General features: G+C 46.8%; 7 protein-coding genes across 7 annotated transcripts; 4 read left to right on the plus strand and 3 right to left on the minus strand.

Annotated features, from left to right (window-relative positions):
* Window positions 1-1488: 1488 nt before the first annotated feature.
* On the plus strand, window positions 1489-2025 carry EDB91DRAFT_1050952 (uncharacterized protein; the record flags this gene model as incomplete). Its single annotated transcript, XM_041313574.1, has 1 exon — window positions 1489-2025. One exon carries the CDS (start codon window positions 1489-1491, stop codon window positions 2023-2025), a length of 537 nt encoding a protein of 178 aa, XP_041178799.1.
* A 551-nt stretch (window positions 2026-2576) lies between these two features.
* EDB91DRAFT_1246991 (uncharacterized protein) lies at window positions 2577-2988 on the plus strand (the record flags this gene model as incomplete). Its single annotated transcript, XM_041322751.1, has 3 exons — window positions 2577-2669; window positions 2725-2891; window positions 2949-2988. The coding sequence occupies 3 exons, from the start codon at window positions 2577-2579 to the stop codon at window positions 2986-2988; spliced, it is 300 nt and encodes a 99-aa protein (XP_041178800.1).
* A 4995-nt stretch (window positions 2989-7983) lies between these two features.
* Window positions 7984-10117, plus strand: EDB91DRAFT_1080914 (uncharacterized protein; the record flags this gene model as incomplete). Its single annotated transcript, XM_041315308.1, has 6 exons — window positions 7984-8325; window positions 8386-8674; window positions 8719-9480; window positions 9671-9700; window positions 9726-9799; window positions 9995-10117. The coding sequence occupies 6 exons, from the start codon at window positions 7984-7986 to the stop codon at window positions 10115-10117; spliced, it is 1620 nt and encodes a 539-aa protein (XP_041178801.1).
* Window positions 10118-10145: 28 nt separating this feature from the next.
* On the minus strand, window positions 10146-10686 carry EDB91DRAFT_1236618 (uncharacterized protein; the record flags this gene model as incomplete). The annotated part of the gene is made up of 2 exons (XM_041321485.1): window positions 10146-10365; window positions 10403-10686. The coding sequence occupies 2 exons, from the start codon at window positions 10684-10686 to the stop codon at window positions 10146-10148; spliced, it is 504 nt and encodes a 167-aa protein (XP_041178802.1).
* Window positions 10687-11630: 944 nt separating this feature from the next.
* Window positions 11631-12496, minus strand: EDB91DRAFT_1346107 (uncharacterized protein; the record flags this gene model as incomplete). The annotated part of the gene is made up of 3 exons (XM_041325874.1): window positions 11631-11960; window positions 12010-12159; window positions 12212-12496. The coding sequence occupies 3 exons, from the start codon at window positions 12494-12496 to the stop codon at window positions 11631-11633; spliced, it is 765 nt and encodes a 254-aa protein (XP_041178803.1).
* Window positions 12497-13568: 1072 nt separating this feature from the next.
* On the plus strand, window positions 13569-15481 carry EDB91DRAFT_210698 (uncharacterized protein). The gene is made up of 5 exons (XM_041326455.1): window positions 13569-13685; window positions 13745-14497; window positions 14605-14739; window positions 14787-15164; window positions 15216-15481. The coding sequence occupies exons 2-5, from the start codon at window positions 13807-13809 to the stop codon at window positions 15224-15226; spliced, it is 1215 nt and encodes a 404-aa protein (XP_041178804.1). The 5' UTR covers window positions 13569-13685; window positions 13745-13806; the 3' UTR covers window positions 15227-15481.
* A 4721-nt stretch (window positions 15482-20202) lies between these two features.
* EDB91DRAFT_1346111 (uncharacterized protein) lies at window positions 20203-21908 on the minus strand. The gene is made up of 9 exons (XM_041325875.1): window positions 21876-21908; window positions 21715-21823; window positions 21555-21655; window positions 21469-21504; window positions 21243-21302; window positions 21050-21184; window positions 20760-20991; window positions 20649-20703; window positions 20203-20593 (listed from the first exon to the last, which is right to left on the minus strand). Exons 3-9 carry the CDS (start codon window positions 21631-21633, stop codon window positions 20390-20392), a joined length of 801 nt encoding a protein of 266 aa, XP_041178805.1. The 5' UTR covers window positions 21634-21655; window positions 21715-21823; window positions 21876-21908; the 3' UTR covers window positions 20203-20389.
* Between the last annotated feature and the right edge of the window lie 3403 nt (window positions 21909-25311).

Here is a 25311-nt window from a genome sequence, read left to right on the forward strand (position 1 = left end):
TGGCCAGACAATGGTGATTCCAGGACAGTTGTTGAGGGGAGGGGAGGGAGAAGGACAGCTTAAAAATGATTAAGTAGCAGTAAGTATGATGTAAATGGATCAGAGCTGAAATGAAATCAGAGACATACCTGTGATTGGAGGTAACGAGAGACTGGGAAGGCAAGAATGTGGTGATAAGGGCATCAGAACGTGATAGTAATCGAACATCATTGGTCTGAGCCTGCTCATTCCGTCATCTAGTTGCAGCCTGTATGCATCGCTTGCTGCCTCGATGGCTGGCCAAGGAACTGAATTGGCCTTCGTTCCAGAGCATAAGGCCTGAGGGTATACTGGTCTGGCACAATTCCTTGCAGTCAGGACAGCGAAGTGTCCATCTCGGACCGGTACCATCAGCCTTGAGGCCACCTGCCCTGTATACATCATACAGTGCCTCGGCAGTATTTAATTTAAGCACTGTATTGATGTCGAAGTCTACGGGTAGGGTGATTGATGGTATATGTGGGGGCTCCGACTCTTGGGAATCATACTGATCAGAATCCCAGCGATTGGATAGTGTATCGGGCGAGGTATAAGATGCTGAATTATAGCCTTCTGAGTCTTCAGGCTGTAGTTGTACCTGGAAATCTATAGTAGGACTGCGAGAATGTCCGGATGAATTAGAACTAGAACTATGAGATGTGCGATCTGATCCGTGTTGCAAAGTTTCATATGAGTCATTACTGATGCTGGGTGCTGAAGTGTCATAAATTAATGGGAACCGGCCTGCATGCAATGGATGAGTGTTAGAATACATAATGAATGCAAGCGTGTCTTTGCAAATGAAAGTCGGTGATGGGCCAATGGAACAGAGAGGTCATAAGAGTTGTAATAAGACACGCATCATTGATATTGGATGTGACTTAATATCAAAGTCACATGTTTTCGCACATGACATCAAAAAACACTTGTTTGGTGGGCAGCGTGCTTCCACACCCATATCTTATTTAAAGAACTATCCAGATGTATTCTACATTAGTAAACCCCCCCCCCCCTTTCAGTCTTCGGCGAACGATTCTATTAACTTCTGATGCTGCTATCGAGGAACTCAGAATGGTCTGCTGGTAACTTCAAGTGGCTGTATATTAAGGTTTAAAAACTTATCTAATGTTACACTACATATCCAGAATTCTTGTTTTGCACACCTCTTGACGTCGACTACCCCTATGATTCAGAGATGAACTTCTGGTACCTCCACCTACCATAGAAGAACCACCTCCAATGGTGCTCCACCATGTCATTCTCTATGTTTTCGATTCCATTTAGACTTCTGTTAACAAATTTGGGATCAGAAGGGAGTATCACCACCAGCCGTCATATGACCCAGATGCCTTTGTTTCTGTCAACCAGTTATCCAATGTCCCATCCGATCACCCACCCATCAGCAAGTGAGCCGACCATTCAACTGGCAGTCTATTTCCTTCACAGTTGCCCCCTTAGCCATGGAAAAATATGAGCATTTGGCGTCTTATGTCATGGAAGATGACTAGTACTAGTGGGTTGACATCTGAAGCCCAAGTAACCTGTCTTGTTAGTGAAGTATTGAAGGCCAAGGATTTCAGTGTTGATGATCTGCCAGATAACTTTAACACCCACACAGAAATGACGTGCTTTGACACCTCTGAGGCAACACTGGACCCGACTGACATATTTCAAATAGATGGCTGGAGGGAGTCAGCTGCCGAAATATTGGTTCCAACCAGGGAAAAGAACCCAGGCGGAAATGGGCAGTCATTTACTGTCCAAGGTTTTCATCATTGGCCACTTGTAGCAGTCATCCGTGCTGCCTTCTCAGAGGCATCATCATGCTGGTTTCACTTGACTCCATTCAAACACTTCTGGAAGTCACCATTGACTGGTCAAGAGCAGCAAGTATACAATGAGCTCTACACCTTGGATACCTGGAATAAAGCGCACAATGAGCTCCAGAAACAGAAGAGAGATAATGGCTGCAAATTAGAATGGGTGATCGCTGGACTGATGTTCTAGTCCAATGCGACACACTTGGCTCAGTTTGGGAATGCCTCCATATGGCCAATATATCTTTTTTTTGGAAACCAATCAAAATACATGTGTTCGTGCCTGACTATCAATGCCTGCCACCCCATCGCATTTATCCCTTCTGTATCTATTATGAGCTTCATTGGCAAGTTTATCAAGAAGAAGAGCATCAATGACATCCTCACCCACTACAAACATGAACTTTTCCATGTGCTTTGGCGCATCTTGTTGGACAATGAGTTTGTTGATGCATATAGGAATGGTATTGTGATCAAATGCCATGATGGCATGTACCGATGAGTCTTTCCAAGGGTTTTTACTTACTCTGTGGATTACCCAGAAAAGCAAGCTCATTTATTGCCTCATTTTCCACATCTTAACCTTCCAATAGAGTGCTTCTTGTGGCTATTTGTGATAAAGGAGATTGTCCATGTCCTCGGTGTTTTCAGCAAAAGTCACACTTCAATCAGCTTGGTCTCAAAGCCGATATATTAGCACGCATCAACAATGTGCGCCTGTACCTCAGAGATAAGATCATTATGGCGTGTGATGCCATATACAAGCTAGGTGCTCCGATCAAGGGTGTTGCAGCAGAGCATCTCTTGAAGGATTTCTCACTTGTACCAACCCTTGTAAGCGAGTTTCTCTACAGAACTTTTGATTGATCTGAGTGTACTTTGCCCTTAGAATACCTTCATCAAGTGGCTTGGGTCTCTAGGCCTAGATTTCTTTCCCATCCTTGTAGTTGATCTATTGCACAAGTTCGAGCTCGGAGTGTTCAAATCTGTCTTCAAGCATCTTTTAAGGCTGCTTTATGCTATTGATCATGAATCAGTAATGTTACTGAACGAACGGTAGGTGTTATTAGCACAGTAGCTATCACCTGACACTGATGATCACTCAATGTTTAGTTTTTTCTCAATTGCATCATTCAGAAAAGGTGCTATTTGACACTTCCCTTCAAATGTATTGGATATGAAGCAGAGAGCCGCACAACATTTTGAGGACATCTTACAGGTGAGTCTGATCTCTATCATTCTCGAACTTATTTTGATCCAATTTTGTTGCTAGTGTGCAATTCCAGCATTTGAAGGTCTATTCCCAGAACAGCACGATGAAGTTGTCCAGACTCTTCTATTTTATCTGGCAGAGTGGCATGCCATTGCAAAACTTCGAGTCCACACAGACGATTCACTCGATCTACTGAGTCAAGCTCTTGAAACCCTAGGAAAGCAACTTCAATGATTTCAGGACTCAACATGCTCAGCATTTCAGACAGTGGAGCTTCTGGCTGAAGTTACTGCCCGTCAAGGGAAAGGAGCTAATGTAAACTCAGCAGCTGCAGGAATAGGGTCATCGGGAGCTCGTGCAAAAGCTGTTAAGGTTGTGCTCAAGGGGGAGGTTACTCAAAGAGCTTTGGCTTCAGCTCGTGCGCTGCACCCCTTACCTGAGTACGTGCCCTTAATTTCTGAGGGGCAGCAGGAAGTCCGACGGAAGTCCAGGGAAGTCTGGAGGTCAGATGTTGGGGGAGTTCGGCAGAACTCTGGAAGATTATGAAGGAACGGAGAAAGACTACTACGGACAAGTCCGGAGTAGAAACAGAACAGAGGTTAGACTACCCTAAGGTAGAGTGGGAGATTTAGTCCTAAGGTTTAACCCCTAAGACTCAGAGGTAGACAAGAGATGAGACTCAAGTCTGGAGAAGCAGGAATGAGCAGAACTAAGATGATATTTGAACTGAGGAGTTCCGGAGCATTACAGGAGCTTATATACTGTAGGTATCATGTAAGTAAATCAGTCAGCAAAGTAAAAGCTATGTACAAAGCATATGGAAAGTCTATTAGTAAGTGCATAACAGATCAAAGCAGTGAGGTCGGAAATGAAGTACAAATGGACGGATCAGTAAGCATAGCGGAAAGGATATAACCAGTAGCCGGAGCAATAACTATTCTAAAAGGAACTAGGGGTGAGTACAGAGATGAAGGCAGAGCGCTGGGCAGAATAACAGGATGGAGAACCAGACTTTAGTGGGAGGGTTCCAGAATTTCGGATCCAGAGGTACAGGATATGACAAAAGCCTTCAATATCAAAATTTATAAGTTGCATGCACTTGGCAACTATGTAAACTCTATCAAAATGTTTGGAACAACTGACTCATACACTACTCAAATAGTACGTACACATCTTCATGGAGCGGCACGGTTACTAACTTCATCTAGGGCAAGGTCATACACAGGCTCTTGAAAATGTTCTACCAAAGTACAAATAAGCAAGAACCTTTGAAACAAATAGCTAAGCAGGAAAGGAGGCATACCCAAATTCAACGTCTGTGAGAATCTGTGACCACAAATGACGAAAAACCTTCTGAAGACTTACCACTTGAAGCTCACCACTGCTTATTGAGCCATCAAGGTGTCACCATCAATTTAGCCCATTATCTTGAACAACACCGTGGTGACCTGGCTGTCTTAGTAAGCTATGTTCATGTGCGACGGTTCTGACTCATTCCTTAATATCACCTGACAGAACTTCATTCCCAAACTCAAAGACCACCTCCTTTCACAGTCACTGGGTTTGGATTATGATGGTGATGAATGAGACTTTACAGATGCTGAACAAAATGACGTGTGCTTTATCAAAAATCTCAACAGTGTCTTCCAGCCTAAATGATTTCAAGTTAATTATACAACATATGACATCCACAGGGATCAAGATACATTGAGACCTAGCCATGGCTCCACAGTGATGACATTGTTGAGGGAAAACGGTGTGGGTGCCCACCCATTTTGGTATGCATGAGTATTGGGTGCATTTTGTTTGAATGTTCTGCACATTGGCCCTAATGCTTGTAACCGGTCACCCCAGACCATGGAGGTCTTGTGGGTTCAATGGTTTGGTGTGGCACCACAGTACTGCTGGGGCTTCTGAGAAGCCTGCCTCCCAAAATCGGATTCATTCCTGAGTCACCTGCTGTTAAGACCATGCTCAAGGGGTAAAGTGGAGTCTGAGGGGCTTGGCTTCAGCTCATGCGCTGCACCCCTTACCCAAGTATGTGCCCCTAATTTTGGAATGTAGTCCAACACAAGTTCTATGAGTTCCGACAGGACGTTGGAATGGGGGTCCTCTGAAGGAGGACCGATGGACTACTAGGCGAGCGCGGGAAAGTTGGGCAGGGGTTGTTCCACCTGACAGGAGAGAGGTTGAGGGCTACTGCGGTCAGAACCAACAGTAGAAGCGGAATGGAGAGGACTACTCAGACAAAGTCTGAAGCAGAGCGGAACCAAAGGGGATGGATATACATAGGTACGGGGATCAAGTCTGATGTGTGGGAAGTCGGAGGAACGGAGGAACGGAGGAACGGAGGAACGGAGGAACGGAGGAACGGAGGAACGGAGGAACGGAGGAACGGAGGAACGGAGGAACGGAGGAACGGAGGAACGGAGGAACGGAGGAACGGAGGAACGGAGGAACGGAGGAACGGAGGAACGGAGGAACGGAGGAACGGAGGAACGGAGGAACGGAGGAACGGAGGAACGGAGGAACGGAGGAACGGAGGAACGGAGGAACGGAGGAACGGAGGAACGGAGGAACGGAGGAACGGAGGAACGGAGGAACGGAGGAACGGAGGAACGGAGGAACGGAGGAACGGAGGAACGGAGGAACGGAGGGTGGCTGACCTAGGGAGTCAATCCCCTAGGCCAGCTAACAGGAGTTGACTAGGACAGGATGATGACGAAGATGATGATGAAGATGAAGACATTGCCTATCAAACAAAGTTACATCAGACCTGACAATTCAAAATGAATTGTGTGTGATTTATGTATTGGGTGCCTTGCCTTCCAAGCAGTCCAATTCTTCCTGTGGAACACATCATTCATCTATGTCAATGTTTTGCTGCATGCACTTCTCCCAGTATCGATGATAGTGAGACATGCCCATACATTGAATGTGAGTATGCATAGCAGTGTTGTTGCCTTTGAAGATAGTTTGCAGTTTGCTGTGCTTTTTCGGATTGGCTTCATGAAGCTCACTAGTCCAAGTCAAGTGAGTTTCCCACAAGTATAAAACATGAGTTCGGTACTCACACACAAGGCTCACAGAGATAACCTTGTGAAGGATTATCATCATTGATGAGCTTGAAGATGGTCAGGATATCGGCAGCACCATCACCTCTTTTGCATTTTTTCTTGACTGGCTCAGTCCGCTCGGATGCTGTGTCCTCAGCAGTCTCATCTTCAACCAATGTAGATGACCCTGTGCAATGAAGCCCATTTTGCTTCACCCGTGCAATCACTGGTGGCTTTGTGACAGTCACGGTCTTCTTCGACTTTGTATTGGCACCAACCTGCCCTTTTGGGTGAGTTGATGCCATTGGCATTGGATCGGAAGTTACTGCAGGTGTGGAATTGTCAGCTTTTCATTTTCGAGGATTTGTGAAGTCAGCAGGGGTTGAGGATATGATTTTGAATGGGGTTGGTGAGGACGGTCTATTCCTCACTGGTATTTTGAGAGTCAATGATGCAGGTTCACTAGGAGGAGAGTGAACCCATTCCATCTCTTCAGCATTTTTTAGGGAGCCATCAGGATTGAGTGCTGGAGCATCGAGTTGCAGAGGCACTTTGACGTGTATCACATTGGCTGCATGCAGTTGAATAATACTTTGTATTTTTGTTGAATTTTTGCCAGCTGCACGACCAAAACAGACATTGAGCTTCCTCTTTCTCAAGGTGATTATTTACTAATACATATGGTGCGGTTACGGTTCGAACAGGTTCCCTATGGTTCACACAAAATGCTCAGTGCCCGAACCGCAAACCTCTCCCAGCGTGCATCAGTCGAACCTAACTGTAACCACACTGCACCATTGGTGCAGTTCACGGTTTGGAACTAGGCTTGTGACCAGCCTGGCATATACTACCACAGATACTCGAGTGGTGTAGCCAGGCTGGTCGATCTTGGAGTGGTGTGGCAGGGCGAAGTGAGGAGTTTAAAATTTAGCAGGTGCCGATCATGCTGGTGGTAGTACTCGATCATATGTCACTACAACGTCTACCGTCATTCAGACTTTATAACATGTTAAGTTTTAACCATGAGTTCCATACAAGCTTTATCACTCGCTGCTCGAGACACGATTGAAAATCTCCTGACGGACTTTACGAGTGGCCTTTCAATGACACAACACCAGCAAGTTCTTGAGGCCTTCTCGCAACTCGATCTTATTTCCAAAGGATCACAACGTCCAAAATTGTTCCAGCTTAGATGTCTCATATCACTACTTTCTGCAAGACATGTTGTACTCCGAGCTGCAACAGGCTCTGGAAAAACCCTTGCTATGATTCTCCCTTTACTGCTTTCTCCCAACAAGATAGCCATCACTGTCACCCCATTGAAATTGTTACAGCGAGATCACGTATGCTGAAGACACAATGTTTTTACTCTCTCGAAACATTAAATCTGTCCTTTGAATCACAGGTTCAGGAGTTTGAGCAGTACAGTGTTCCTTCGATCGCTATTAATCATGATACTCCGCATGACAAGACTCTCTGGAATGTATGTGCAGTAGTCATAGACTCCTAGATGCCATTAACCTGACTTTTCCCACAGCACGTGTCTGCGGGAGCTTTTCATAATCTTCTTGTTGCGCTGGAGCAATTCTTTCCCGAAGGTGGACACATTCCACATCTCGCGCTGCTGCTGAAGGATCAGAATTTCATCAAGTGGATTGGTTTTTTTTTCATCAACGAGGCTCATTTTATTATCACAGCTGGAGAACCCAAGGCAGGCGAGAAGCTGGCATTCCGCACAGCATATGGCAACCTTGCAGAAGTACTGGTGCAACTCCCACTTGGAGTTCCAGTTGCCCTCTTCTCGGCAACTTTGCCACAGCTCATACTCCAGTGAATCATTAAATCACTGAATCTTTTGACAGATATAACAGATACCTTCATGTTGACCACTAATCGCCCCAATATCAATATCAGTCACATGGTGATTCCTATGGTTGACTCCATCAAAAACCTCAGCAACCTCGATTTTCTCGTATCTGTTCCATTTCATCCACCTATGTCTTATCCTCCGAAGTCAATCATATTCATTGATCATAAACTCAGCACGGCAGCTGTAGCAAGATACCTCAACACTCGTTTACCTGAGGCAGTTCGTCGTGTGTTCAAATTTCAGCACCTCCATTCCAGCATGTCAACGGAGCATAATGAAATGGTGTTCAACGAGTTCCGAAAGTCAAATGGCCTTATTCAGGGTGTAGTGGCAACTTCGGGTGCTTCAACTGTGACTGTTCATGGATGATATTTCATTCGGTTGATGGCTAACGTGCTCACCTCTATCCAGGGTATCAATGTTGCTGATATACGGCTCGTTATCCAATTTGGTATCACAATTGACATTTGCGAACATGAACAACGTGCTGGACAAGGGGGGCGGAACCGTCGGGCTTGCCTTGTCTTGATGATCACAGAAAAGTGGGCATACAAGAGTCCCGAGAATGTGCACGTCTCGCACAAAGGAAAGCCCACAGCAAAAGAACGACGTACAGAACCCACTATGCTTGAGTTCGTGAACACTTCAACATGTCGCCGACAATTCTTAGCTGAGTATAACAACGACACTACAGCTGAAGGTATGAACATTTCTTCACCAAGTTGAATATTGACAGTAGGGCAGCTTTTGAGTATGACAGTCCATGTTGCTGCGATCAGCATCTTGATTCTACCAACATCGACTACTTTCTTCCCGGAACAACTTTGCCATCAATCGCTCTCAAAGCCAGACTTGAACTGGACACAAGTGGTGTCAATGCACAAGCCCCGCCAAAGAAGACACATAAAAGGTATCGTCCGACGAAGCAGCGCCCATTGTTGGAAGAACAGCTCAAAGCCTGGCGGACGAACATCCTTTCCAACGACCCTGCTATTCAGAGCTGGCCAGACGAGTGGGTTCTATCTGATCTGAGCATAAGCAAGCTCGCACAAGAAGACGAGGCCATTTTCAAATCATCTGCTGATGTTGTCTCATTTCTGGAGGAGAGCCGTGAACAGGCCAACTCCTTTGCTGACCAGGTTCATGATATCATCGACTGCTACAACAGATCCCTCCCCAGAAAGTCTACACAAACATCTAGACAACTTGTTACCTCTGGAGCTACTGCCAATCAGATGCCAGGGTCTGAGGATGATGAGCTAGAGCAGCACCTTCCTGAGACTCATATCCCTGCCGACCCTATTCCATCTCTGGTCAACACTGCATACCACTTATATGACACTGATGCAACCCTCGTCAACTCGCACAGCCCTCCATCATCTCTGCCTTCCAGCCAGTGCGCAACACCAGATTTAGATCTTCCTCTTTCTGCTGCCATTCACCACTTGCGCTCTGAATCCACTTTCGAATCACCAAACCCACAACCAAAGAAAAGAGCTTTGATAGGTATGGATGGCTCTAGAATACTGCTGTGGAATTCCTAAAGATCATTGTATTCTATGTGCAAATTGTCAACTCGACTGTGTTTTGAGTCACCAATGTCTCAATGTCATCCTCCTCCTCCAGAAATGCTGCACTATTATTCACCCATGCCGTGTAACTCTTCATGAACATGTCAAAACCTTTTAATTTCAAGTAAGAGCTCCCATCAAGGAGGAGATCCTTTGTGTGTTTGTTTGCTGTGCAGCCAGGCATGTGGACGTGCAAGTTTTGCTCCATTGCTTTCGACATGACCTTTTTGATGGACGTCAAGCTGTTTGGTGATGTGTGTGTTGTCCCGCTCCACGAGTTTCCCATGGCCTTGGCAAACTGACGTCTGAGTGGACAATATATAGGGATATTTGGTGCCAAGTCCCCAAGTTGATCCCAAGTACCATGCACTCCCTTCACAGCAAACCAGTTCTAAACACATTCTGTTGTCAGCGTGAATCATACTCCAACTCTGCTGCGTAATATATAGTACTTTTTGGAAGTTTATATTCTGCTCACAATTTTTGTCAACACCTACAGCATGACCATCACGACCGGAGATATTAATGAGCATGTTGTCACGCATGACATTTCTAGACAACAGGATCAGTGAGCTGCACTTTGAGCAGAATGAATGCACATCACACAAAGTCGGAGGTCCAGTTCTTCTTGAGGTTCTGGATGAAGTGTAGCAACTCACCTGTATAATTCTTGCAGCCAGCCCCAGCGAATATCATCGTTAGAGCACCGAGAAAGATTTCAACACATCCGAAATCACCTGATGAGACTGCAAGATCAAGCTCGTAGAAGATGAGGAGGTCATGGTTGAGGAGGATGATGTTTCGAAGGACACCGTCTTTGCTCTCTGGGTCAACTCCTGATATTGGTTGCGAAGGACCTCATTTCCTCGAATGTTGGCTTGGCTTCGGCCAGAGCTGCAAGACGTCTTTTTGAGACTGTCTCCCAGTATAGCAGTATATGTCCTACTAGTATTTGAGTGGTGAAGGAAACAAGCATGTGGTAATCAGGATGCTCAGCACCCAGTCTGACCCTACCAAGAAGCAAGATGCAGTACTGCATGCCTCCAGTATCTTCAATTGAACCACGATGGATATGGAGAATCGCCCAAATAAGATTGAGCTGGACATGGAAGAAGCCTGGAGCAAGTTGGAAGTTCTCCATCCGATTTATCAAGCCGATGTCATCCAAATGCAAAAGCTGGGCACTTCGAACTCGAGCATTTGTTGATTGATCATTGATGCAAGGAATTGCCTGGTTATCAAGATCATGCATGCTAAATCCGAGCTGCTCAAGGTGTTATGACCGACGTCCAACAATAATGTTGAAGGTGAGTACACAACCACTAGGACTCGGTCAGAGATGATGATGAGTAACAGGATAGTATTGAGCGTGAACGTCTAGGTCACTACAACAGTAGGAACGAAGAGGTTAAGTCTAAGGAGCACTTATGCTAACTACCCTACTCTTATACACAACATTAAGTAGGAGTCTGAAAGAAATCAGCCAATGAGAAAAGAGTCGTACGATGCTGCGGATGACTGAGCATGACATCATGATATATAAGCAGATGAGTAAGACGGCAACTAAACAGGAACCCAAGTTCCGACCGGTTCTCCTTTGGGAAGCGAGATTGTTCTAGCCCGTGGAGTAGGTGAGCCAATCGGAGAAGCAACGGGTGACCTATGACGAGGAGTCACGTGACCAGCTTGGGTACTGGAAGTAGCCGAAGGAAAACTGAGAAATGAAAAATGGTTCGTATTAGGAATTCGTGACACAAGGTATGCATTCCGTGCAACTTTAATGTTGCCGTCAGTGGTGGACTCATCATTTGTTGTGGTTCTTAGCACGTACTCTTGAGTCTTTGATTGCAAAGGTGGTGGTCGGTAGGAGTGGTGTTTGAATGCTGGAGAACTTGCGAGATATTCAAAACCAGGATGATTGTCGATTAGAATTTTAATGATGTCGAGGACCATATGTTCGGACATATCACACATTTGCGAACGTGTAGGCTGGATGTCCTCGACAAATGTAATCATATCACATTTGGCATGATTTTCAAGTATAGGTCAAAGCTCCACATCTCGCATAGTTGTATTATGAAGGGGCTATATGATAGCCGTAGTGCCCGATTGGACTTTGGGAGGAGCCAAGGGACGCTGTTCGACATGAATAGATGTGGAGACTTGGATATTATCCCAGCCTATCATGTGTGGTCCACAAGCCACTAATTGTGCCCATTTAATCTGACCATCGGCCATGATAGCGTGAACATTGTGTAACGTGTCATAGGCAGGAGAAAGTCCACAGTGTGCGAGCAAGTCAATGGTTTTGCATGATGAACCACCACTGAATAAGCATAATCCATGGATAATCTGGAAAGCGAGATTGTTCTGGGAGTGAATGTTTGCAATCTGCGACTTGATCACAGTACAGAGCTATTCATCTTTCATCAACTTTGTTCAAAAATGAAATTTAAACACTTACCGTCTCGGCACTCTGATGTTTGTTCTCCTTGGCAGCTCGCACCGTCTGCATAGTGGACAGAAGAATGCGACGTAGCAACGGAGTGGTTTCTTGTAATGGTTCTGTCAACAATGTGTCGAGATTAAATGAGAGGAGTAGTGGGGGTGACGTCTTTCGATGACATATGAAAAATATGTTTAGCAGCCTCCATCTCAGTATCAACCTCGTCAATAACCATTGCAATAGCAAGGGGTCGTAAACTGACATGGAGGTGCTCGCTCGCTCGCTCGTCAGTGCCCAACACATTAAGAAATTGCACAAGTGCCTTGCTCCGAAAAAAACCTTCCCTCCAAGTTGCCATGGAGGGTCTTTGCGAGATCGAGTGCAGCATGAGGTCCATGACCGTCATGCACAATCCACGAAGTATCTTGAGGACAGCGAGAATTTTTTCTTCCTCGTCCAGGCTGGAAGGATTGACCATCCAAGCCAAATGTTCAGGCTGCATCATGGGTGGGTATAATGGATGAAAAGGTATCATTTGATTGTCCTATTTAACATTTAGTACTGCTCCTAGATGCGCTATAATCAGTTAGAGGCATATGATGCTTTGTACGATGCGAACGAAGAAACTTTGTATGGCCAACGCTGTCCAAATACAATGACTACCCAAAGCGGCACGACCGGCATCTGCCAAATTTCAAACTCCTCGCTTCGACTGCCAAATCACTCCGAGTTCGACCAGTCTGACTACGTCAAAAAATTCTCACCATCTCAAATTGACGGTATAGTCAGACTGGTTACGAGTCTAGTTTGGAACCGGTTCGGGCGGTTCAGAACCGCACCCCGGCAACTTTACACACAATTGGTTAAATTTGTCATCCAAGTATTGCCATATCATGCTATGTGAATTTCAGTGATGCATATGCCAAAATTGGCGCTGGCCCATCATTTTCTTTTTAGCAGTCACGCGTCACTTGTAGCAGCAGCATAGAATCTAGATGGCATACAAAATCTCCGCTCAAGAAATAAATGCGCTGAAAGCCTTACCCGGTAACATTCAGGTGCGATTTTGGCTAGTAATCACAGTGGCACGCAGCCCCCGACACACCTTATTTCTAGCAACGTGCTATACGAGCCCTACATGGAAGCGTAGCGGACCTCGACCTGGTTGTCGAAAACCTGCCACTTCCACATGAACACAAACTCCGCCTGCTCCCGGTGTTTTATTCTCTCTTGGACACTTCTCGCATCCCTGAAGTCACCACAGCGACAGGCTCCATCGCAAATATCGCAAATATCACGAATATCCTGCTTGCTAAGGAATCTTTCCGTGGGGTCATGTTAGTCTGCAGTAACTTCCAGGTGGCTACAAATAATGAGGCGGAAGCCGATCCCATCATCACCCATTTTCTGGTCTCCAAGTGGGATATGCTATTCCCATGGATGCAGTTTTTTGCACATCAGCTGTCTGCAACTTGGAGAAATCCATCAACGGATGATTCATTCAAAGGCACTATGTTTGATGCTGTCAAGAATTCCATCTTGCTGCTTCACACCATCTGCAGGTACTCATCAGATGGGCGGCGACTTCTCAGGACTGCCCACGCAACCCGGGACTATTTTATCCAGATGTGGTTAATGTTTGGAAACATGCCGAGCGATCGCAAGGTAGAGACTATCGATCCTTTGCTCAAGAGGTATCGTACCATGGGCTTGGTTCGGTTATCATTGGCTGAAGTCGCTGTCGCCGCGCTAGACGACCGCTCGTTGCTTCCATCCCTTATATGTTTGGCAGGAGGCGTCACAACATTCGTTTCCATGGCTCTAAAATATGTGCGACGTATGACCAGGGAGCTGCAGTTGCTCGCTTCATCCTTGTCCCCTCAGTGGTCGCCGCCGCAAGATCGTAACACATATAGCGCATACGAGTACTGTGCCTCAACGGTAACAGGCTTTTCGCACGCCATCGAATTCATTTTCCTCATCAGCGAGACTAGTAGCTCATGCCGTGAGTTACTACTCGAAATGGGGTCCATGCACACAATCGCCACCGCTATTCCGTGTGCATGGCCGAAATTTGTGAGCAACTCTATCCACCACCATCCAACTCAAGAGATACCTCGAATTGAACTCGCAGAGAGGAAACGTCTCATGCGAGCCTGTTTCCGCTATGTCAACTTCGTATTATATCACGCCAATGACAGTATCTCAGCGTTGGACGAAGCCCTTAAAGCTGGCCTTCTCGAGTCGATAAATCGAGCTATCAATATCCCTCGCCACAATGATGACACGGAAAAGCCTCTCATGAAACCTGCCCTCGAAACGCTTTCCATTCTTCCCCGGTTTTTCGGTTCCCTAACTATCATGAAGAGGCTCCAACATCACCAAGAAATCATGCGTATTCACCCCGGCCCGCATTATCCTGATCCATTGATAAAGAATAGATGGCGTATGGTAGTCGACACCGCTCTCCCACTATTGGCACTTCAGCTGAAGTCATACTCACGTCGTAAGCCCTTTTTCGCCCGGAGATGCATAACCGCAAACGTAAGTCAAGAGTATCCTTTCATCAGTGGTGTTTTCTGATAGATACATGAAAGTGCCCGCGGGTAGCAGATGATTTCGACGCATCCACTCATCCCAATTATCGATGCTCTGCTTGTACTGTTGCACATTATTGCTCAAAAAGGTGCCAGGTTGCAGACTGGAAGAATCATACGAATTGGTGTGGTCCTCTTCGAGCAGCCTTAGGTCGGTGTGAATTTCGGCCTCTCAGTGCTTCATCTAATGCGAAATAGGTTGCCTGGACTCTCATGATATGCGGCGAAGTCTACCGTGGCTTGCCACGCTCGAGGATTTCTACTGCATCTCCGCCAAACAGGCCATCAAGAAACTTACCTTGACCGCTCGGAAACAACATCCTGACTCCGACCTTGTGCTCCAGATCGATACAACGGTCTTTCCGGTCGCATTCGAGGTCATCACAGCTCAAACAGCGTTCCAGCTGGGCATATTACGTGGGGTATCACCGGTTCTCGTAAGGACCCTTACGATGGTTGAGAACTCAGATCGACCGGCGATTAAGATTCTTCGTCTCAAGTATGGGCAAAACTGTTGGAATCTATTTAGTCCAACTACTGCTCTACAAGGTGGATTTGATTGGGGCTATTTAACACGTAAGTGTGTCATTTCATCTATCAGAAGGGCGTACTGAACCATGAGAGTAGCCTGGGACTGAATTTTAGTGTGTTTGTTCATACATCGTGCACCACGCTTCAAATGTTTGATGTTGTCGTCGCCTCCTTCCATCCCCATGATCATCTCCGTCATCTGAAACAAAGTTGCTTATGTCCCATCCTATGCTCCACTGAGTGACACCTATTCATAAAAATCGCCCTTCTTGTGCTACCGAGCAGCCTTCTCCTCGATCGTCGCTGGAGGCAACTCCAGTCCTAGCTCTCCGTGGTTCTCCCACACCTATACACTGGTACATGTCAGGCTGCAATCTGACTATGTTATGGATTAGGCAAGTCCATTTTGCGTGTATCGTATTTGGTTCGCGGAAAGTGTCATGAGCTGCAACGGTGCGGACACTGGCAATATTTTTATTTCTTGCTCTTTATTCCGATGCTACACTACTTAACTGCCTATGATGTTTATTAGACTCGACGCGCTCAACCGCGCTCGTGTTTAGTATGCACTTGTGTCTTTTTCTGTTCATTTATTGAAGCCGTTGATAACCTCAACCATGAACGTTTCGAAGGCACCAGGTTTCTTGGCTAAGCGAGCCTCCCTCAATCTATTGCCAATTCACAACCCGTCATCCAGGGCCACCGCGCAGAATACCATGACCGTTTGCATTGATGTTGTGTCGGGGAATATGGAACCCGCAGTGAACTGGGCAGCAGGATGTCAGGAAATATGCAATAAAGAAATGTCACAAAAACATGCCTGCATAGATCCATGAAATAGCAGTTAACATGATTGACTTCGGATGAACGTTAACACTCATTTCGACGTTTGGTGGTGGAATGGACAATATGAACTACACTGTACAGCTTTATGCGTATGTATGGACAAATGAGTAGTTTGGCGAACATCCAGAACGAATTTCCAGGACGTTGTAGTGATAAATAGGAGGGAAGGTGTTGTCTTGTTGTCTTAAGGAGCGGACCGGGCTACAAACGTCGCACGTAACTTCACGCGACAAAAGGACCAACAGCTGTAGCAGCGAGCTTAGAAGTTCTAGCATGCAATGCATCAAATCGGTCAGCATGGAGACGACCATACACAGTATATTTCACTGCAGGGTTGTATGACAAGGAATAACGAAGGGGGTCGAGGAGCTTCAAAACTCTTTCATCCTGGCCATTTAGCTTTCAGGGAGCGAGAAAAACCACGAACAGACCACTAGCGGCAGTATCCCTCGATGTAGAGTGGCGACAGGCAAGAGGGGCCATGCCGACATATTCCGACCCTTGTACTGAAGGCCGCTGAGCGTTAACCCTTGAACAGCTAGTATCGCATCCGTGCCAGAATGAACCGCCTTAACACGACCTTGCGCACCGAATAATACGCAAGCACGCAGGCGAAGAAAGGACCTTGGGGGATACCCGTGACTCCGCAGCTATGGTGATGCGCCAGCATCTACCGACAAATTCAGCACGACCAAGACGGATACTGGAAGTGGAGAGGTGCAGACGAACCTTCGAGACTTGGGATTTGAGCTGGTTTATCGTGCTCAGCCATGACACGGGAATGACTCTGCGTTCTGGAGCTTGAATGCTGAATTTGCCTGATATTGGGAGTCTTCATATACAGGGACGACGGAAATTGCGAATCTGAAGAGATGTCAGCGCAATTGGGACAACTTTGAATGAAGAGTGAGGTTCGCCGAGAGAACTCGGAAGTTCAGGAGGAGAATAAAATCTAAAATCAAAGATGAAGACTGATGTGAACACCGCACGCACTCAACATGTGATATACGGGGCCGCACTTACACAACAGATAGTCCACGGAGAATTTGATGCGACCCGACCAAGGGGGAGATAAGAGGTAAGGCACGAGGAAGTATTGTCAAAACGTAGAAATACGGTGCGTAACAAAGTGCCCAGACGAGGAAAAATGTCTCTTGAAGCAAGAGTTGGAGATGTTCGAGGTCCTATATTGGTGTGACGTTGGCAGGGGCCTGTTCCAGAGATACGGATGCAGATGTTGGTTTGCATGTTGCAGTATTATCCTTGTACCATCGGGGGCAATACCGAATGCGATGACGTGACCTTCTTCCTTGAAAGCAGTGTCTGCTGTCGCAGCAGCAGTAATCGCCTTTGCGCGATCGAGCTTGAATTGCTGCGCGGCGTTTGGTGATATCTCGGCATGTGAGTCCTGTACCAGTGAAGAGTTCTGCAACACGCTCGGAACAGGACAAGAGATCAACACACCCTTCCTATTCATTTTACCTATGCTAGACTCACTCCTGGACAGGTCTCCCTTTCCGAAGAACCAATGCTGCCATAATAAGGTCGCGTCATCGTAGTTTGAGACCCAAGCTGAGCGGATGACAGGGTTGAACAGCACGGTGTAGTGCGGACAGGTTGAGTGGCCGAGTTAGGGAGAGTGAAGGAAATATGCCTATCGACTCTGGAAAGATGATTGGGAGATGATGATGATATACTCTAGCGGCTTCTGCACGCCGCGCTTAAGAGGGCTGAAAGATGCTGAATGACATACTTGGAAGAAATTTGAGTGGTCAATGGCCACAGAGATGGGCAACTTAAAACACGTGACTGACCCGTTGTGACCAAATAGAACATAACATCACATGTTGTCCATGTCCGCAAACCTTTCATCTGAATATCGCGCTCGCTGCAGACCATGCATATCTTCAATCAAAAAGACGACTTCTTTGAAGTACGAGAGAGATATCCGATGATAGTGCACTGGATATCTCGCTCGTACTTCAAGAAAGCTGTCTTTAACCCCATCATACTAAGATCGGAGAATCTCTCCTACTCTTTCATATATACCAAGTGAAGAAGGTCTCCAATCTTGGTGTTGTTGCATCGATTGTAATTCCCCTCCTAGCTTCCAACAAAGCTGCTCGACAATTTTTTAGCGACAATATCAACAAGAAACCTACTCCCACGCTTCATCGAAGTTCAGAATCACTAGCGACATCGCTACCCCGCCTGCATCATCCTCATCGAAATGGAATCGCAATCGAAGCCTTAGTCGCTTCGCCAACCACAGTCAGTGATATGAATAATAGAGTGTATAATATACGACATGAAGCGCTGAGCTACATGTCCTACATCCTACGCTCTATTATTAACTTCGCCAATATTCAAAAGCTCAAGCGCTTCTCGCTTGATTCCGACACCACCCTGGTAGCCCACGACGACGACTCAAAGACCATGAGTGGCGTGGTGACGAAGATACTTTCCACGAGGTACGAAGCCGCACAGCCTACTAGACTTCATCAGCCAACATTCGCAGCTCTAAGATAAATTTCTGTTTCCTACGACCTAGAGCTACAATGCCAGAGAGGTTGGAGGCCGCTGCTGTTTCCGCCCGGTCTAGCATCTCCGCGGTCAGAGGTCCCCTACGACCAAATCGCAACGACGCGAACACAACGTAAGGGGTCACAGTGCACACGTATCAAATATCACACTCGTTACCTCAGATCTATATACCTTTGTCTTACTCATGACGCCGCACAATGTCTTGGCGCAATGTCTTTATCCTCTCGTTTCCTGGTTACAACCTCAGCACGATATTTAAGCACTTGGTTCCTATATTCGTTAGTATCGAATCATACTCCATTCATCACCCGTGAATCTCTACTACTCGCGTTCTGTTGTCGTTGACTGAACTCTATCACTCTTACAAATTTCCAGTAAAATGGCGCAGCTCATTCTGGCAAGCACTGGGACGCCCCTTCGAGAGTTTAGAGACCACGATCTCAATATAGTACTCGCAGTCGCCGTTTTACCTGATAGACGACGTATGGTCACTGGCTCGCGCGACAAGACACTTCGTCTGTGGGACTTGCAGACAGGTGTCGTGTTGAAGAAGATGGAGGGGCATCGCGGTCCTGTGAGGACATTGGCGGTATCACGAGATGGACGATTAATAGCAAGCGGTGATGAGCTCGGAGAGGTCATTGCCTGGCACGGAGAAACTGGGGAATCACTCACTCAACCCATGAAATTTGTTGAAGATCACAGTGACTCCGGTCACCACTGGGACTATGGGTTGGACTTTTCTCCAAATGGAACGGTGCTGGCGAGTGCTTCATTCGACAGAACGACGACGCTGTGGAACACGAAAACATGGCAGATGGAAGGAAGTCCAATCAAGTGTGGCGACTCGGTCGTTTGTGTTCGGTATTCGCCGTCTGGTGAACTTCTTGCGATTGGAACAACCAGTAGCATCGAAATTTATAATCCGGGCACAAGGGAACGCGTTGCAAACCTCGACGAGGAACCGTCATTTGATCTTGATTGGCACCAAATATCGCTCGCGTGGACCTCCGATGGCACACGCCTTCTCTCAGGGGGTTATATGGACCACTACACCCTCCAGGAGTGGGATGCATCGACCTGGCAGAAGGTCGGTGATCCCTGGGGCTGTCAGATTGGCATCATTGCCATCAATCCTGCCGGCACACTCGTTGCCTCCGTATCGTATGACAACAACCTGGACGATGTCCGCCTCTGGTGTCTCTCTGATCGACGAAACATCGCCATCTGCCAGTTGGCGTCTTCTAAATCATGGACCAAATGTATCACCTTCTCAATGGATGGCAAACGCATCCTCAGCGGAGGTGATGATATGAAAATAACAGAATGGGCAGTGCCCGATCTTGCTCTGCAGAAGGACGCTCCCCATGCTACAGACTTATAGTCATCAACCTCCCCTCCATGCTGTTAACGGAGATGCAGTCCTCGCCGTCGCCGAGCTGTGCCTAGTTGAAACAGATATTGGCATATTCTCATTTGTATGTACACCTCAACTTATACTACACAAATAGTTGTACTCTTGGTATTGTATGCTGGCTCATACTTAACGCGAAAGCAGACTATTATTCTACTGCACATTTAGGCCCACAAGCCGGACAATCACAAATTTTCTGCAACAACCGCATCTTTGGACTTGGTTGGTAGCGAGACCTTCCATATGGTCTCAGGCTTTCAGTTTGTCGCAAATGCGGGTGGGCGGGAAGCTAGCTACAGTGCCCAACAAGATGATTGGTTAATTTATCCAGACCTATGTCTCAAATCTACCTCGGAACACGAAATAACTTAAATAAGTACCACGACGAAACTTGAAACATAAAACACATTCTCTCGCTCCATGCAGCGTCCCCAGCAACTGTTAATCACATCAAGCACCTCCTGTGCTACACACTGCTGCTATTTGACGCCTGCACGCCCGCTTGGAAAGCGATCGAAGTCATGGCAGTTCCTGCATCGGCGTCGGCCACCTGCTTAGCGTTATATTCTCGAATGCTAAGGATGAGGCGTGGTCCCAGTACAAACATCTGCACAATCCGAAAAAATCCACAAATACAACCATAAATCAGAGTTGTCAGGGAATATGGGTCCTGTAGAAATGATGAACCGTGGTCGCATGCAGAACACAGCGATAGATCGGCATACCGCTAAGATCGGTGAAAAGAAATAGACGAGCTCGAGGCAAGAAACAGCAACAACGCTAACGGGCGCAGAAATTCAGCAGAAAAAGAGAACTGCATTGACATTAGGAGCTACCTCGCAAAGTAAATCACGTGAGTTTTAATCAACTCTGTGAAACAGTCCCCGATAATCCCTCCTGCCGATTGTCCTCGCAGTTCGCGCAAGTGTTTTACGGCAATCCAGACTGCAAGACACAGTGCGAGGATCTCCCATACAGTGGCGAGAATCCAATTTATCGAACTCAGGAGTGGGACATCCCCCTCTGAGGAGGTAGTGCACTGATAGGTGTTGGAGAGAATTAGCTCCTCTGATATTCGTCAAAGAGGGTGATGCGCATAAGTATTTCATCTATAATTAAAGCTCACCCCCTGACGTATCCCTCATTGTTATTGCGCTCGTCACGTCATTAACGATGTTGACAGCCAGGAAGGTGACAACAAGAAATACCAGCACCTTCCTGGATCGCTGATACATGGCATTTATTCGAGCGATCATGATGACTTGCGTGATGGTTCAGCCAGGTCAATATCCCGAAGTTATTGCAGTTGCGCAGCTCACCGCCCAGTATTGCAAATGCGATGACACTCGTGCTATTCCATATGAGGTATACAATAAGGCCTAACGAATCCAGTTAGTGATCAGCCTCAGAGGATCACGCACTCCAAAGAAACTCACAGCTGTGGCAGTCATTATATCGAACTGAGAAGTTGGTCAGGAATATCACTCACCCCTACATAGGAGTGCAGTCAGTTGGACGGAAACGGCGGGGGTCGGTGCAGAATACTCACTACATCAGTCAGCGGGATTGTCGGAACACTTCCTTTATGCCGCCCGTCAGAAGAAATACATGGTGTGAATGACGAGACATACCCAGAATGGTGAAGCTAATTATGGGAGGTGACTGATTAGCGCGGCGTCGGGTGTTTAGCCTTCCAAACATACACAGCATATAATATTCCAAGATAGCGCAGCTAGTATACCTTCAAGTCAACACACCTTGCCAACCACACTTATAACACGAGCTACATACGCTGAGATACAAGACGTTCATGAGGGACCAGTGTCGCCTCTGCGGCGAATTGACTGTTTTCGACGTTGTTCTTCTGATGCAGGATTCTGCTCACCCAGACCAGTTCCACCTATAAAACCATTTTCAGTGAGATGTCTGCTCTAGTGATGGCATAGACCTACCTCTTGTCCGAACGTCAGTGCTAGAGAGACCATAAGGATATCAGCAGTTCTTGAGTACTATCATGCTCACCCCAATCATAGATCACTCCGATAGAGGCGGCAACTGCGAAACCGCAGCCAAGGTTAGATCGACACATAGCCATCATCATCCGACAGGCTCTCCACGAACCTGCAAAATAGCTGGAAACAAGACTCGCATTGATGACCGGCCACCAACTGGGATCATTCGAGACTAGAGTCATACTATTGGAGGATGGATGTGAGCGAGCGGACTTGATGGCGTATACCGATGGCGTTTGTGATAGATATACCACCCAGTGCTTTTGTGGCCAAAATGAGCATCATATCTGTTGCTGCCTTGATTGACCGAAGTAAGTGTTTTCGCATGAAGTGGAGTGAAAAGAGGGGCCCTCAATTGAATTCAAAGTAAATGTTGATGGTCAAACTGCGAAGCAGTGACACACGTGGAATGTTCGAACACCGCCAAAGGTCGAAAAGCTGTTCGTTTTTTCGGTAACTTCGTTCCGATGCCCCTCTCGAGATGTTCTTGCGGCACTTGCGAGGAGTTTCGAAATTAGTGGAATCTTGTAGTTCACCTATCTGACACAGGCCTAGAGACGATACGATCATCGCAAAGCCTGCCATCTCAAATTTCAATGATCATCGGCAGTGCTTCCGCCTCGCAGGCCCAGCCCACCGCGGGTAATAGCTCGTTGAAAGTCTCTTAACAATGTTACATTCTACCAGAAAAGTCAGAAATGAACAATATCAATGGTAAATGAACTCACCTGTGCCATCGCGGCTTCTAACGCACACGCCTCGACGCTTAATCCAATGTACCACTTGTCTCCTCACAAGTCCTTGGTCTAGCGATCATGTCGCGCCTTTTCACTCTGGCGAAATCCTATGCAGAAACGCCTCGTACTTTTGGCAAGTTGTATAGTTTGTGGTATGTTTGCATAGAGTCGGTGGAATCACGTCATGCATTTACATTTGCATTCGAGTTGGAGTCGACCTGTGTTCATCTACATCATTGTTAACTTGCGCTTATTATAGGGCTGGAGTGATATAATGAGGATAGGAAACGACGGAGCCGTGTCATCCAGAACCATTTCCGCGTGCTCCACGTCCTCTGAGGAATGAATCCAAGAATACAAAAGCTGTGTGTGGACAAGTGAGTTGAGGAAGCTCGGTAGCGAGGTAGATGGCGGAGATTCCCGCCAGGCGGGTGTACCAGGATGACCAGGTGATATGGTGGGATTGATTAGTGATTTTCATGATTGATATGATAAGTGGGATTGATTGATCGTGACAAATAGATCGGCCGATGATACAGCGTGATTAGCTGGTGTCAAGGTGCGAGTTTCGCTATGCTAAGCGATCTAACATACATAAGATACTTGGGCGGCGTGCTTGATGATTGTAGTAGGTTCTGGATTTCGGGTTCTGTTGGGAGTATAGTTGTCAGTAGGGGTACAACGGCGACATATTGGTGACTTACGTACGCATACTTCGTCGCATAATCTTTTCCTTAGCTTGTACCTAGTACCGTCGTCCGCAATCCAGAACGTGGTTCTGTTTTGCTTCGCGTGTCTCGTCGTTGGCCACGGCGTGTTTCTGTAGGTTCGATGAGCACCATAATATTATGCCAGTGCTGATGCCTGAAATTCAGTCATGATAATGATGAACAAAAAATCAAAGAGGAACCACACTCTCAATTGGAGCAAATGCAAGCGGGAAACAAGGTAAATTATCAGTATGACACCCTATAACGATAGCCTTGAATGCGTCGCCAATCTACTCCTCGTCTGGCCTCCATTCCCCATCCGAGCACCATTGTTGAACGAGCTCTCTGGCATCAGCGACTCGTATATCTTCGTCTTGCCCTTCCCATTCGTCTTGCCCTTCGATAAACAGACCTCCGAGGATCGAGGAAGAAATAATAGTTGAGTTGAGCCAAATCGCCGTTAAGAACTGTACGAAGACAACAATATTGGGGATATATAGACATAGTGCGGATGATGGAGGCGCATACGGCCGAGGGTCTTGGTACTAGGATGTCCGAGCACTGAGAAGGCGAATGATGCGGTGGCCGCTGCTTTGAGAGTTCAGAGAGAGTAATTGGGGAAAGAGAAGGGGAATAAGACGATGTGAGTGACGGCGTCATGGAGGGATGTAAAGTGGTCCGAGTGACACGGTAAAAGCGACCTTTGGCATGCATGTCGCCTTGCGTTTTCAGTTGCAGGTCTGACGGAAAGAGTGCGGAAGGCCAAGGGATTGGCAGGCCTCTCCGAGGCGATCATCAGGTACATGATACGGGAAATGATAGAAGACAAAATGGTCATTTAAACAGGAAAAAATCGTTGAATGGCTTACCATGAGCATGCGGGGAATTTCATGCGCCTATACAGTCCATCCAACAAGTTCAAGACCAGCACCTGGTAATACCTGTAGGGCGATTTCCACGATTTCGTGTGATGGACGATCTAGGATCGAGGATGAATGTTGTGACATCGTATATATGGACGAGCTCGAGTGGAATCATGGTGGTTATATATAAGAGACAATTGTTGTTGGCAGTTTGTTTATTCTTCCATTCTTCCATTCATCCCACCGCTCCATGGCGCAGCAGCTCGCCCAGACCTTATGCCCGGCTATGTGCCCTCTCTAGAGTCAAAATCATGGCTTTAGAGGCTCTCAACACAGGGCACGTTATTCTAGTTATCGATATCATTTTCTGAGCGCAAGGCTTTTTACTTGAAGCTTATTTCTCGTACGTCGGCTCATTCGTACAGATTAACTCTCCCTCCCACGTGTTTCGACTGTCACTTGACTGTGACCCTTCAGGGAGCTAGTGTGTTCGGTAGCAACATGGCCTATGCTCTTCCCGGGGGTCGTCACGGTATACCTGAAGAACTGGAAGAATTGTTGTTCAGCGAGGGGAATTACTTCTACTTGCACATCTCGGACTTCAACAAGCCAGCCATCGCGGCTCGTTCGCAAAATCTCGAAGAACCAGACCTTCTCGTCTACAAGCATAATCAGTTAGCACGGTCGCACTCGTGCTTTACTAGTGACATCGTCTCTAATCATCCTTACATTGCTGCCGTCTGTCGTACGCTTTTTTCTCCGCGCAACTGTGGCTTTCACAGGTTTGACTTGGAACACGATCGGCTTACTTTCACATGGGTAGATCTTCTTAGTTTTCGATCCAGTCATACGTTTAATGTGGCCAAACTTGTACTTGCGAAGTGGTACGGCTGATATTTAGATTGTTTCCCCTGTACGTACGGAGGTCTGCTCGGACCTCACAGATAAGAATAAGTTTCGGCGGAACAGGGTGGCGATTATTTTGATGGACATGGTCGTTCTTGAATTTCGAGGCTTGGCACCGACTGATGTAGACAAATCGGCACAGCCATTTTTGCTCCTAAAT

Source organism: Suillus paluster (assembly GCF_016628075.1).
Source record: "Suillus paluster strain FC165 chromosome Unknown EDB91scaffold_17, whole genome shotgun sequence".
NCBI lineage: Eukaryota > Fungi > Basidiomycota > Agaricomycetes > Boletales > Suillaceae > Suillus > Suillus paluster.

Excerpts from the sequence above, each read along its gene's own strand:
- EDB91DRAFT_210698 (XM_041326455.1), top strand. The coding sequence starts at position 13,807 with ATGGCTCTAAAATATGTGCGACGTATGACCAGGGAGCTGCAGTTGCTC. Across the intron at positions 14,498-14,604 it reads GCTGAAGTCATACTCACGTC|ATGATTTCGACGCATCCACT; the intron begins GTAAGCCCTTTT and ends CGCGGGTAGCAG. Across the intron at positions 14,740-14,786 it reads TCCTCTTCGAGCAGCCTTAG|GTTGCCTGGACTCTCATGAT; the intron begins GTCGGTGTGAAT and ends AATGCGAAATAG.
- EDB91DRAFT_1346111 (XM_041325875.1), bottom strand. The coding sequence starts at position 21,633 with ATGCTGTGTATGTTTGGAAGGCTAAACACCCGACGCCGCGCTAATCAG. Across the intron at positions 21,505-21,554 it reads AATTAGCTTCACCATTCTGG|GAAGTGTTCCGACAATCCCG; the intron begins GTATGTCTCGTC and ends GGCGGCATAAAG. Across the intron at positions 20,704-20,759 it reads CACGTGATTTACTTTGCGAG|CGTTGTTGCTGTTTCTTGCC; the intron begins GTAGCTCCTAAT and ends TGCGCCCGTTAG.